Below are 13,758 nucleotides of genomic sequence, written 5' to 3'. Positions count from 1 at the left end.
CTTGAAGAGCTTTCAGGTTCGACTTCTGCTGGTGACTGCCGGTCCTGAGGGTGCTCTGTGGATGGACAAGGGTCCTGCTGGAGGGGAGGGGCCTGCAGTGTGGGTGGGAACAGGAGTCCCAGCTCTGATCTCAGTTCTGTCACTAATGGCACAGTGGCCATGATGAGTCACTTCCCTTCCCTAACAGGATTGGATTAGAGTGTCTCTACAGCCCCTCCCAGCTCTGACAGTCTATAAATAAATAATTAGCAGAGAATGTAAATGTGCTGATTTTCCATAGGAATTGAGGAAATCAAAAAAATAACTTGCAATCATATAGACAAAGGCTTTCAAGAGTTTCTTGGTATTTACAATGTCTCTAGGCTTGAGTTCCCAACTCACTGGTGGCCCAGCCCTAGCTTCAGTCCTGTGCAGATGGAGATCCAGAGCAGGAAAAACAGGGATCTCAAGTCAGGGCCCATCACAGTTTATTACTGAGTTTAACAATCCCAAGGACAAGACCCTCCCCAGGGGAAGTGTGACGTGTAGACATTCATCCTGCCTCCACAGACCAACAAGAGTGTCAGGATGTGTCTGATCCTCAGGACTAAGGACAGTGAGAGAGGGCGGCAAACAGACTCCTTGGTCGTGGGCCCCTGTCCAGAAGGCCAGAAGTGAGAGGGGGCTCCAGCAAGGTCTGATCCAGTCTCCATCCACTGCGGGGATTCTGGGAGACCCATGTTTCATGTGACCCTGCATTTGCCTAATGTCACGGGTACGTCTATTGTCTCATATGACTATTTTTCTCAGCCTCAGCCATGCCTCTCCACTCAGTTATGGCTAGGCTGAGCTCTACCTGACATTAAGAAAATTTTAAACCAGAGCAGAATTCTGAGCAATGACTCCTTGTGTCATATAAATAGCATCAGTGATATATACAGGCTATAATACACACACACACACACACACACACACACACACACACACACACACCCTCCTGTGGAAATCCTCTTCAGGATAATTTGCACAGGCACTGAGGGCTTCCTGTGTGGCTCAGACGGTAAAGCGTCTGTCTGCAATGCAGGAGACCTGGGTTCAATCCCTGGGTCAGGAAGGTCCCCTGGAGAAGGAAATGGCAGCCCACTCCAGTACTCTTGCCTGGAAGATCCCATGGATGGAGGAGCCTGGTAGGCTACAGTCCATGGGGTCGCAAAGAGTCTGACACAACTGAGCGACTTCACTTTCATTGGCACAGCTGCTCTGAATATAAATGTGTGCTCCAGTCTCTCCCTCAGAGAGAAGAGACCATTGGAGAGAAGCTGACCCCTGTCTAGCTCCTGAGTTGCAAGGTGGGGAGGCTAAGTCGAGTTCTGGGTCCCATCCTGAATAATGGGGTGTGGGGAGGGGGCTGTGTGGGTGGGTCTGGTGGCCAGTGGCCTATTCCTTCAATAGGCCCAGCTTCTTCAGAGCCTCCCTTCTGTGTTCATCAGACACACCCTTTGGGGAGATCTTGACGCTGACACAGGGGGGCCGGGGCAACTTGTCTCGGCTCTGTCCCTGGTAAGACAGGCGCTTGGGGCGCCCCTCCTGCTCCAGGTCAGCCAGCCTGCCCACCTGGATACCCTCGAAGTCCTGCCCGGTGCCCAAGGAGGCTAGGCGCGGCCGGGAATTACGCAAGACGCTGGGCGAGATCTTGTCCAGGAAGGAGCCTTTTTCCAGAGAGGTACTGGTTTGGGGGCTGGGAGCTTTCTCCGCTGCGAGGTAGCTGCTCAGCCCGATGCCTGACCGCTCCAGGGTGTTGGACTTGAAGCTCATCTGTCTGAGGCCAGGGACACCGCTTTCCTGGAGGGTCAGCCGGGAGTCTGGCTTTCGCTGAGTCAGGGGACTGGGTGCCTGCGGGCCCTTCGGGATAGGAATTGGCGTGGATTTGGCAGCTGGAGCTGTCCCCGGAGTGGGTTCCTGTGTGGGAACCAGAACCTTGCCTGGAGAAGATGGTTGGGCCAGAGCTGGCGCTTTCCCGGGAGAAGGTCCCCGCGTGGGTGCAGGGGCCGGGGCCCTTCCGGGGACCTGAGCTGGGGCCAGGGACATGGCCTGAGCTCCAGTCTCCTTGAGCCTGACCGAGGGCCTGCTTAAGCGGGGGCTGGGCTCCTCCTGGTCCTGGGGCAGCCCTAGTTTCTCCAGCGCTTCCCTGCGTGCTTTCCTCTGCTCCTGCAGTGAGCACGAGGCGGGGCTGGGGTCTCCGGGCGCAGCCTCCAAGTGGCGGGACAGCCGGTTTCGGGGGTCGCTGTGGAAACTGCTGCGGCTGCTCTTCAGGACAATGTTTGGTGGCAGTTTCCGGGGCTTAGGGGCCGTGAGGGGGGCTGGCCGGGCACTTCGATGGCCCCCTGACGGGACGGCCACATGTCCAGCACCTGAATCCTGAGAGGACACCAGGGGAGGAGGCCGAGGTTGTGCAGGTTCCCCGGCTGAGCCTTTCTCACTGGCTTTTTGGGACATGGCCTCTGAAGCCGGCTCCCTGTTTCTCTGGGAGCTGAGTGATGGGTAGATCTGGGGCCTGGGGCTCAGCTCTGCTGGTCCTCTGGGCAGGCTGCCTTGGCCACCCTGCTCCGGCTGAGTGTCCTGGAAAGCCTCCGGTGGGGGGATGAGTGCCTCGTCCAGCTCAAGGGCAGGGTCTCGGGGCGCGGCCAGTGCCTGGCTGGGCTCACTGCTCTGGTTGACCTGCTCTGTCTCAGGTCCCGAGAGAAGCCCCTCGGATCCCCCTGGATTATGGCTGTTAGTCAGGGTGGTGCTATTTCTGAGGTTCTGGTTTCTGCCGATGTGGATATTTCTGGGGAGGCTGTAGGAGCCAGACCTGAGGCCCAGGCTTTGGGGCCCCGGGGGATGAGCTGAGCTGAATGGAGTCACTCTTTTTGGCTCCGGCCCTCGGACAGTTGTCTCCTCTGGATGTCCTGTAACAGTCAGGAGAACAGGTGAAGAAGAGCAGGCAGGGAGAACCCTGTGGACAAGGGGAAAGAAAATGCTTCCCAAACTCTGATCTCCAATTCTCAGTGGACGGGTTTCTGTCGTTTGTTGTTGTTGTTCCTCTGTTCTTGAAGGACAACGCTCTTGTCTGGGTATCATTTAGACTAACAGATCAATCCTAGAAGATTTCTTTCAACCAAGGATTAGCATTTCCTGGTGGCGAGGGAAAGGGCAGCCCAGACAGCTCTGTGTCCGTGACACAGGCTCTTCCTAACCTCTACAGTTACAGGATGGTTGGGATCCAGGACAGTCCCGGGTCTCCTAGGTAACTGAGTCCAGTGGAAGCACTGAGCTTGAACAGCATCAACAGGTGATTTGCTCTCGCCCCACCAGGCATCTGCCTTCTTCCACCTCCACTTCCTGTAAATACCTGGATGACTCTGTAATGGCCACAGCTGTCCCTGCACCACAGGGTGATACAGGCTCTTCCCTCCCAGCGAGTAAGCATAAGCATCAGGCCCACTGGGCCAGGAAGTCAGCACCAGGCAGCAGGGGAAGTCCCAGGTCCCCACTTTCTGCTGTATCACCAAAGATAGAAGGTCTAACATATTGTCAATAAATAGTTGCTAAGTGTATGAAGACATGATTGCAGTCCTCATACCAATGGAACTGTCTTCCTGGGATGTATGGCCACACTTATGTGCCACCTTTGTCTTCATCTACTGAGCTGCAACATCATTCCACGCTCTCTCACAAGGCCCTCAAGGTGCCACCCACTGAAATTAAGGGAGCCCCTCCCTATTCTTATCTCCTGCAGCCTCATCCTCTGGGTCACCCAGATTAGCTCCCCAGACTGACTCAGGTTTTTCCAGGGACAACCACCCTCCCCTCCCTGGTTCTCTTCCCCACCTCGGTGGTCATGTGGCTTTAGAATGTCTCCAAAGGAGAGTGGGAGCTGGTCAAATCCCCTTCCCTCCCAGACTTTTGATACTTCATACAAAGATACAAGAAGCTGTCTTGGACAACCCCTCCTTCTGTCCAGGGACAAGGCTTTATTCTAGCCACAAGTAGAGAGGAGAGTGCTTGTTCCTTCTTTTGCCCGTGACTCTTAGAGCAGAAGGCAGACAAAAGGGAAAGCAGCAAGGAGCATGTAGTGCTTTTTCGGTTTTTTGGACAGTCTCTCTTACCCTGGGGGGCAGGCGGGGTCGTGGGCAGTGCTCGGGGACCTCGGGGAGTTGTGGCTTGCTCAGACTCGTCAGTGGACAGCCCGCTGTCAGCCTCGGTGTCCAGGGAGCCAATGGTTTCCTCCAGGAAGAGCAGACACTCCTTCTCTTCAGCGGAGAGGAAGTCGTAGCTGCTGTCACTCTGGAGTGAGGAGAGGGTGGGAGGGCTGTGACAGGCAGCTCTCCAGAAACTGGTGGGGCCCAAGAGCCACCCTGCCTTGGGGAAGGAATGCTGAAGAGCTGGACACCTCCCCACTGTGCCACTCTGTAGACCTGCTGGAGCTGCTTCCTGAAGCCGCAAGCACCAGGAGGGCAGAGCCTGTCAAGCTATCGTCCCCCTAGCACCCAGCTCTGACAGCTGGGCAGGCAGACTGCAAAGGGCTTTTCATTTGTTAAGTCCTGGGTGGAACGTGTAGGGGCACAGATTAGAAGGTCCCGGGTTCTAATTCTACTTCCTCTGTGTGACCTATGTCAAGTACTTCAACTTTGTGTGTAACATAATGATTTGATCTTAAACCTGAAGCAATACCTAAAATGGTGTTGCTTTGAACTTTTCAAAGTACTTCTGCATCCTTGATGTGGCATGTCAAGGACAGTATGAGGACAAACAGGAAAGAGAGTCAACTACTCGCTGCCAGGCCAATAGGAACAGTGGCATGACTAGTCACAGATAAATTCACTAAATAATTTATACTTGACTTTGAAATGCATTCCATGCAGAATTTTTTTCCCCCTTGTGTATTTACTTTCCTGATGGCATTTGGCTCTGGCTAACATTCAAAAAAGTGTGGATTTCTTAAGCAAATATTAACTTAAGGGAGGAAGGTGGACAGACTGGTATGGGGTGAGGGGAGAGCAACTTAGTATTAAATATTATGCAGAAATTGAGATACATGTTTTTATTATGAAAATGCACACAGGCATGTTTGGAAGAACAGGCTATGGCCATTTCAAATGCTTACTGTAGGATTCTGCAAGGCCAGGAAGATCCATGGAATAGCTGCTCTCCAAAGTTGAAGGTTGAATGGAGAATGAAAAGGGCAGATGGGAGACTTGGCCTGAGTCCCTTCCTGGTGTCTCTACCCCTCTTCCTAATGTTTGAGTCACTGCAGAGTTATATATTCTTCAGACCCATTCAAATGGCCAGGAAAGATTTCGAGAAAACCCTGAAAATATCTCAGGTGGAGGGGAAATGGTTGCTGGGATGACTTTTCCAGTCCCTCAGGCTCCATAAGGAGTCATCTGTCAGTTGATTGAGGGAGGCCTACATGTCAAGGGAAGTCCCAAATATAGCCCTTAGAAGCCTTGAAGCCGGCTCCAGAGGTTCTGTGAACAAAATCTTCTTTACTGCCCTCTTCTTCCTAAAATAGTCATGCCAAGTCTCCAGCTCTGAGTTTCTCATTTGTGGAGGATTCACTTTGACAACCTTTAATTCCTGCCACATTCTGTGTCCAGTGCTATGTAACTATTCATGTTGGCCTCTGCCTAACAAATGGAAGGCTATGTCTGTCGTCCCATCATCTATGGTCAAAAAGAAATTATATACAGATTGTCTGCACTTTCAGCTTTTGTGCATTACGTGCTGCTTTTTCTATTCCATTTTTACATATCAAAACTCACCAACTATATTAAACATCTTCAACATTCAGTGGAGGTCATTATGATCTTTAAACTTTCAAATATCTCTACATACAGGATATAGAGCAATAAAGTACACATTATCAAGGGTTATCATGTATATGACGAGTACCCATAACAAAAGAATGCTTACATTTGGACATAGGGCAGACTTATTCTTTGACACCAATCTTATAATAATTGAGATTTAAATCCATGCCCAGAAAAACAATTTATTACCTGTCACAAATAAACACAATAATTTTGGAAGATTCTCAATTTCTATTTACAGATAGGCTATTTCTTTTCTAGATAGAGGCAGGTACTAAATGCTTTACATGTATTTCATTTATTCCTCTCAAGAACCCTATGAATTCAGTATTAACATTAAACTCATCTTAAAACTGAAACTTGAAGAAATAAAGTAATTTGCCCAAGATAATGGAGCTTCTAAGTAGGGAACCCAGATCTGTTTGGCTCCAGAACCCAGGATCTTAATTTCTCTGTGCTCTTTGATCTTTGTTGAAGACTGAAGTAAGGCTGTTCATTGCACAGGGCTTGAGGCATCCACAAGGATCTACATTCTGTTTCCACCGTGGCCTGAGATCATTGACCCATTCTCTCATCTCAATTAAACCTCCCAACCTAATGAGAACTGGGAAAAAGTCTCATTTGTCTTATTACTCTCTGGGGTTGTCCCACCCTATTCTCTATAGAAGTGGGGGTGACTCAGAGGCAAAATACTGCCTGGTGTGATTCACTCCCTGAAGAGGAAGATGAAAGACAAGAAGCAGTGAGCAAGGACGGTGGTGGGCAGGGCAGGGCAGGGCAGGGCAGGGTGCAGAGAGCGGGCCAGGCTGCAGACAGAGAGTACGTACAGATCCAGAGCGGGTGGAGGTGGTGCTCATCATACTGTCGCAGCTGCCAACGCGGGTCGTGGGTTCCAAGCCAGGCCCTGCTGGCCACAGCTCTCTCTCGGGCATCGCCTGAAGCAAGGTGCAGGGGTGGTGAAAGGGGCTCCCAGAGGGGAAGTGAAGGGAAGTGGAGAATGTCCCAGGCTGGGCCTGAAAAGAGAAGAATCAAAGCCATGTGTGAGCTGAGCCAGGCTCCAGCAAGGCTCTGCCCAGGCCCTGGAGCAGCACGGCGCCCGGGACACCAAGCAAGCAGAGAGCTGGAAGGGGCCATGCTCAGCCATGCCCAGATCCCGACCCCCAGCCTGCCCCAGGGACACACAAGCTGGACACACACATGCAGGAGGACAGACTTAGGTGGTGGAGAAGCAGTTCAGCAGAAGGGAGACTCCATCATTTCTCTCAGTTACTTTTTTTCTCTGAACCAGGGAACTTAACCTAGATTTTCATTACTAGCCCCTGGTATCACAGGGGTTAAACCTTGGGTTCTGGAGAGTAGCAGGATCTGGGTTCAAATTCCAGTTCCACCATTTACAGTGATGTGATTTGAGATAAATTACTCTGAGTCTGTTTTTCCTCATTAAATAGGGTTAATAATAAGATTAAATGAGAACAGTTAGCACAGTTTAGTTGGTAGTAAATTAGCAAATGCTTAAGGAATAAATGAGTAACTACTACTGTTTTTGTAATAAGAAAAAGACAAGATACAACTTGGATCAAAGTAGACTGAAGCAAGGGAAACAAAAGTTGTTTGTTTGTTTTTTAAAGGAACAGGGGCATAATAGTACCTACCTCAAAGGGTTGTCATGAATTTATAATGAGATACTTCATTTAAAACACTCTGTGCAGTGTGCAGCCTTGTAATTGTCAGCTGCTACCATAGCCACATCATCAACATCGTGATGACGCCCACCACAGCCACCATCATTGCCCAAGTCTGGGAGGTGTGTGCATGGCACCCCAGTGGTTGACACAGACCTAGTTCCTCTCTCATGCATCACCCCCTCTGAGACTGTACTTATTCCCAATGAGGTTCCCTAACCTGTCTCAAGTGAACAAGAGCAAAGTCCTAGGTAGCTTCCTTCCAACTCCAACTCATAGGGAAAGAACAGCTTCAATTTCATTGTGCCAACAGAAGTAGCAAAGGAAGGTTAGTGCCATCTATCTTCAGGAAGTCCCAGGGGTTTTCATATTCCTGTTCGTGGGGAAAACTCCATCAGAGTTGGAAAGGCCAAAGGTGACTCTCCTATGTTAAAATGAAATTCTAGAACAATTAAGATTAAAAGACAGTTCCAAGATCAAGAAAGGACATGGGGGAAGAGTTTAGAATTAGAATATAGTTTGTTGGATTCTGAATCCATGTTTTCCTCACAATGCCGTGTCTTATTTTCTACCATCTTTCCTACTCTCCCAGTACGAGGTAAAATGTCTTGGAAAACCGAATTTTATTTGACATCTTGAGACTTGGGGTTTAGATTCTAGGGCAGGTTGTCTTTTCAGCCTCTTCCAATGCTCAAGTCAGGTTTGGGCTGTGCTGGGGGAGTCAGCCTGCCAACCACCTCGAGCTGACAAGCACAAGGCCTCCCAGAGCTCCTCTCCTGCTGGGGAGGAGGCCCTCACGTGCCACAGGTAGGGAGGGGCAGAACAATGGAGAAGGAAGAGGGAGGATCCCTTATGAGCAAGATATGTGTAGTTCATGAGGGTCCACAGCCTCTTAGGAGAAAGAGAGGGAACCAGAGGGGATGGAGATGAAGTCCAGTGATGAATCAACATGGGTGAAGATAACTCCTGGGTTTCCTTCACGAGTTCCTTCACTAGTTCCCCATTATCCAAAACCCCAATGAAACAAATGTGAGAAGTAATGCGAGATGAAGTTCAGTCACCTCAGCTAGCCTCTCCATTAATGACTGACTAGGCCACTGACTTCCAAAAGTACTAACTCATTTCTAACATTCTGTAGGGTTGAGACCATTTCGACAAAGAAGATCCATCTCTCATTAGCCTAGGTACATGAAGGCACTCAAAAAATGCTAGATGAAGAAACTTGTTCATTCTAGAGTCTACTGAATTGCACTGTTGGAAGGTCTCTTTTTTGGCTTCTACACTATTACTTCAAGCTCTTTTTCAAATATTTTATTTCCCATAAAATATGTGGCTTAATGGAGTTTTGGGAAATACTTTCAGTTACAGTAACATTTATTAGCACCCAGTAGGCCCAGGGCATGCAAAACTTTATTAAGACAAAGGTATTGTTTCCAAGAAGTCAGTGTAGATCCAAGGGTCTGTTTTATTGGCTCTAGCTTTCCTATCTGTAACATTGGGGCAGTAACTGTTAAAAGTGACTCACTGTAGTTAATGGAATGTTCTCTGAATAGATGAGCAGATGTTGCCTTTTCCTTTCAGAGAAAAATGACTGCCTTGTTCTTCCAAGCATGCATCGGACTTTACAGGGGTTTGCTAGCCTCTCTTTCCTCCCAGGGCAGCCTAACACACTCTCACTTTGGAACCAAGGATGGCTTGAAGCAGCTGGAAGAGATAGGAACAATATGAACAGCACAGCTTCAAAAAACACAGCAGGGTATAGCTTATAAAGTGCTTTCAGATATGCTAATTGAGTTTTTTTAAAAAACTGCTAGCTTAGGCAGGATGTGACATTTTCTTCATTTGACAGCTAAGAAAGCTGGGGTTCTTTCTAACTCCTCTTCCTATGGGAAGTAGGAAACGATCTATATAACTGCATCTATGGGACAGCCTGTGGCTCCCAGCCCTTCTAGAGGGAGGCTAGAAGGGCTTTCCACACGCAAGAGGGCCATGTACCTAAAGAAGGACCACTGGCCACTCCGACTAAAACTGAAAACCCTGAGAACATCCTCTTTTGATTCAGCTTTATGCATCCAGGCCAGCTTTTTGTCCCAACAACAGATATTTCCAGAGTAAAGAAATGACATCAAATGCTGCTGACACTCAAGCACGACAGAATCACCACAGAGATTAACCTGAACCTGAAACCAAAGCTGAATGAGCCCCAATGTGCTTGCGCCTCCTCTCCACACCTAGTGTCCTGAACCCAAATGTCTGAACCGTGAAGACGCCTTCTCTTCTTCCCACTCCCTCTCCATCTCTCACCAGGCTGACCTGACCTGGATGCTGCATTTCCTTCCACCAACTTTACAACCTTGAAACTTGAGGGCTGTTTCAGGGCGGCTATTGAAACTTAACGTATTTCTACTTGATAAGTGGAGAAACTGGCAAAACAGTCAAGGTGAGAGTTTGGTATCTCTGAACACTTGACCTCTTTGGGCAGCTTGAGGGGAGAAAGGAATGGATTAAGAGATGTGCACAGCCTGTATCAGGGTCACCCGTGCAAAGGCATATTAAATATTAACTACTCCCTGAAGCCAGCCAAGCCTTGGAGGAGAGTAAAAAAATGGCATGTGGCATTCTGGCATCTGGATGGGGTGGGGTGGGAAGAGGGCTCCAGCCCCACTCCTGTTTGGCTTCTCTGTACCTCCTTAACAGTCTGAAGGCCTCCTTGTCACCCTCCTCCCATGAAACCACCCCCAAATCCTCTAAGAACTCATCTCTCTCCCCAGTGGTCAAAGAGGTTTCCTATCTCCAGGTCTCCAGGTCTCCTGCTGACCAGTCAAATGTGCCTTGGGCTGGAGAACATCTTAAGGAGGCCAAGAAGACTAAAAGTTCCACTGTATCCATCTCCCTCTCCACAAGCACATGGGCAGGTTTCCATGTAAGTTTAGGCAATTATATAATTGCCTCTTTCACCAGTAGATTTGAGGGAGAGCGGGGTGGAAACATCCCCTGTGCAGAAGAGCCTTGCTTGACATCACAGCTCATCTTTTTTGCTGACAAGGTCACCATCTATGGCAGCCCTCAGTCAGTGAGCTTGGTGGGCTAGTTCTAGGGTATGGGCTGAGCTAGAGCGTAAAGGTTCAGGTGCCAGGAGGAAACCCAATATATTCATTCAGGGCTTGCGTGCCAGGGTCTGGGATCCTGACACTAGATCTTCCCACTTCCCTTTTTCTGGAAGTAGGAGGAAAAGGCGTGAAGTTAAGGAACAGAGTGTTAACCCCCACAAGCTAGATGACGGAGAGCTGACTTGTTACTCTGACTTGACTTCTACACCCAGTGTCCCTGTATGGGGAATCTTGCCACACATACTGGCAACCAGGACACCTGAAGGAACGCAAAACAAAACCACGGCACTGGTCTGGTTCTCCTCTCTGGACTCTGCCACAATGCTTTGGCCTGAACCCCTCCCGGAATTCCTACTAGACTTGACATGCTATGGTGAAGTATTAATGTGGGTGGGGCCCTGGCACAGTTGAGTAGCTTCCAGTTTGCCAGTCCTTGTGTATATTAACAGGCAAAGTAAGAAATTTAATGAAGTTGAACTCAAATAGGCTTGACTTTGCAACTAGATTATCCGTGGGTTTCCAAAGATGAGCTGGTAGCCTGACTTGGAGTTTTTCCAATGTAACCAAACCTCACAGCGCCTTACAAACAACCTAGCATGGCTCACACCTTACATACCCTTCCACAAGGAGCTCCATTATCTCACACACACACACACATACACACACACACACACACTGAACACACACATACCGCACCTTTTATTTAAATAAAGATAGACACTGAGTTGATAAAGCTATGGGAAAATTTCCTGTTAGAAATGCAATGGAAAACCAAAGCACTTTTCCTCCCCTGGGCGATTTTCCATTTCTACTCTGTCTACTTCAACTATTCTCTTCCAAAAGCACAACTCAATTTCAATTGCTCAGAGATGGAAATATCTAAAGCAAACCTGTTTTCTTTTCTTATTGCCTGCACAATATGCTTTATCCAACCTAAACAGGCAGATGAAAAAAAAAATGCATCTCAGCCCCCGTCTCCACAAAAGCACACCTATCTCCAGCTATCACCCTACTCTGGTCCACTACTGGACTCAGAGAGTTGAGGAAGAGAGAGGAAAGTCCCCCAGCTGCGTTATAAAGGGCTCAATTCTGTAGCTCTGACTTCCCACGAAGACCCCGACTCTTGCTGCAGAGTAAGCAATAGTTGGTTAGTAATTAACTCACCTTCAATGGGCGGGTGACTGAAGAGAGGAAAAGAAGAGAATACCCTCGTATTACAAAGGGCAGAGACGGAGACAGAGACAGCGTGCCCTGTCTCCTACTGTTTTCTTCTTTTGACCTCTTCCTGACTTACCTGGACAGGTAAAGGCTTCATCCGCGCGGCCTCACCCCACCCTGCCCGACTCCCAGCCAATCCCAGGCCTCCCTCCCTACGTCTGCTTCCAGCTGTTTCCCCGGGGAGGGCGCGGGCGGGGTCGGCTCACTTAGCCAATCGCCTCTTGCCCTCCCCTCCCTCGCTGAGAGCCAATAGAGAGCCTTTAACCGTAGTCGAGGGCAGGAAGGAGGGGCGGCTGGTTTGGGCTGAGGCTTGGAGGAGAGTTGGAATGTTATCCCTTTTAAAAATCTTGATATAGAGTAACGCAGTCCACTGGGCAGTGTGCTTTTCCATCCGTCTGTTTGAAACTCGAGTTTCTATCTGTAACTGCCTTCTTCCTCTCGAAGTATTCCCCTGAATTCTTCAAGGTAAAAATCCTTTGTGACCAGTTTTGCTAGTCGCTTTTCCAGTCTTTCAGAGTCACTGTCATCGTTAAGTGTTTTCCTGGCAGCTCATAATCCTAGCAGCTCCACTCAGGACCACGGATGAAGGCGTCTGAGACACCGTGACAAAGACCTTCTGGGGGAAATAAAACTGTTTTCTCTCCCAAGAGATCCCTATTCTGACGAAAAAAGGGACCGGACAGCCATGAAGGAGAGAACATGTACGCCGTCATTTGGGTCTCTGGTCTTTTAGCTGTGTGTGGAAGGTAGCAATGAATATGAAGAAATAAAAACGAAAGAAGCGACCAATCAGTTCTGCAACTCCTATCTCCTTCCAATGGCAGATTTCTGGCAACTGTAGTTAAAACATCCGGAAGAAAGTAGGGCGAAGACAGTAGGTGAAAGAATCCAAAGCTTTCAGGAAGGAATCTTCCTCCAGGAATGGCAATCACTTTCACCAGATATACCTTTTGCTTGGAAACTGGATTTTCCTGGATATGTGTTATCCTCGATACCAAAGGGCAGGAAGAAAAATTAAAATCAATGCACATAGTAATTGCCAACATTTTGTTAAGCTCTTGCTGTGCACTGGGAATTGTGCTGTGCTAAGCATTTTCATACATCATTTCATTTATTCTTTATTTGAAAAGTAGGCACTATTAATATACAAATTTTTACAAAGAGGAGAAATGACTTACTCAAGATCATGCAGCTGAGACGTGGCAGAGCACGGATTTCAACTCAGGCAGTATGACGTCAAGTTTGCCTTGTATCAATATGTTGCCAGTCATTCTCTATTTTGGAGAAAAATCCTAAGTAGGAAATGTGAAGTACACAGATAATGTGCAGGTCTAATTCTAATGCCTAGATTCACCCTTCTTGCCTCATTTCTGTCTTGAAGATGTTCCTGCCCTTTAGAACAAGAATGACACACGACTTTCATCTTTTCCCTGTGTGATCTCTGCAGTTGTGATCATTGCAGAAGGACAGTGATCATGGGGCTAAAGTACAGAAAATGCAGGGCAGGACTAGTGAGGAGAAAGGAGGTTTGAGGAAGCCTGGAATAACTCAGCACCTATGAGTGCATGTGGATAACAGAGCTGACTGAACATTTAGTCAGCTGACTGATGATCTCTCTTCCTGATGTGTCATTCAAATATGTATGATGTCATAATACTAACAAAACAGGAAGGACATCTCCAAATCAGAAGTTCAATGCAACTAGAGTTACACCCAAGGATTCAGTCACTGAAGCTGATCCAGCTTCATAGGTGTGCAATTTGAACATTTGTTAAAAAATACGAATTGACTTATGAGCATTAACATCAAAGATGAGAGGAGTCATAGTCTTGTTTGTGAACAGTTTTTCAGTTTATAGTAAAATTAGAATAATTAGGAAGAGCCCCTTTCTTTTCCCAGGTAGAAGTAGGGACATAG

General features: G+C 48.3%; 1 protein-coding gene across 3 annotated transcripts; it reads right to left on the bottom strand.

The window, feature by feature from the left end:
* Positions 1-1,207: 1,207 nt before the first annotated feature.
* C5H1orf116 (chromosome 5 C1orf116 homolog) lies at positions 1,208-13,468 on the bottom strand. Of its 3 annotated transcripts, XM_081493634.1 has the most exons (6): positions 13,020-13,462; positions 12,100-12,828; positions 9,039-9,217; positions 6,659-6,844; positions 4,128-4,305; positions 1,208-2,927 (listed from the first exon to the last, which is right to left on the bottom strand). In XM_081493634.1, exons 2-6 carry the CDS (start codon positions 12,230-12,232, stop codon positions 1,417-1,419), a joined length of 2,187 nt encoding a protein of 728 aa, XP_081349760.1. In that variant the 5' UTR covers positions 12,233-12,828; positions 13,020-13,462; the 3' UTR covers positions 1,208-1,416. The 3 variants fall into 3 exon arrangements, with proteins under 3 accessions (XP_081349760.1, XP_081349761.1, XP_081349762.1); XM_081493635.1 differs by lacking the exon at positions 12,100-12,828 and having other exon boundaries at positions 13,020-13,468; XM_081493636.1 differs by lacking the exons at positions 9,039-9,217; positions 12,100-12,828; positions 13,020-13,462 and adding an exon at positions 11,788-11,904.
* Between the last annotated feature and the right edge of the window lie 290 nt (positions 13,469-13,758).

This window comes from Giraffa tippelskirchi, chromosome 5 (genome assembly GCF_054371585.1).
Source record: "Giraffa tippelskirchi isolate mGirTip1 chromosome 5, T2T-mGirTip1v1.2.pri, whole genome shotgun sequence".
Taxonomy (NCBI): Eukaryota; Metazoa; Chordata; class Mammalia; order Artiodactyla; family Giraffidae; genus Giraffa; species Giraffa tippelskirchi.
Note: the sequence above shows the minus strand (reverse complement) of the source record. Positions and strands in the feature narration are given on the sequence as shown.

What these genes read in the sequence shown, in the direction of transcription:
- C5H1orf116 (XM_081493634.1), bottom strand. Translation starts at nt 12,232, where the DNA reads ATGGAAAAGCACACTGCCCAGTGGACTGCGTTACTCTATATCAAGATT. An exon ending in CCTCCACCCGCTCTGGATCT is followed by an intron (nt 4,306 to 6,658) that starts GTACGTACTCTC and finishes TCCTCACTCCAG; the next exon opens with AGTGACAGCAGCTACGACTT. An exon ending in GACCCCGCCTGCCCCCCAGG is followed by an intron (nt 2,928 to 4,127) that starts GTAAGAGAGACT and finishes TGACTGTTACAG; the next exon opens with GACATCCAGAGGAGACAACT.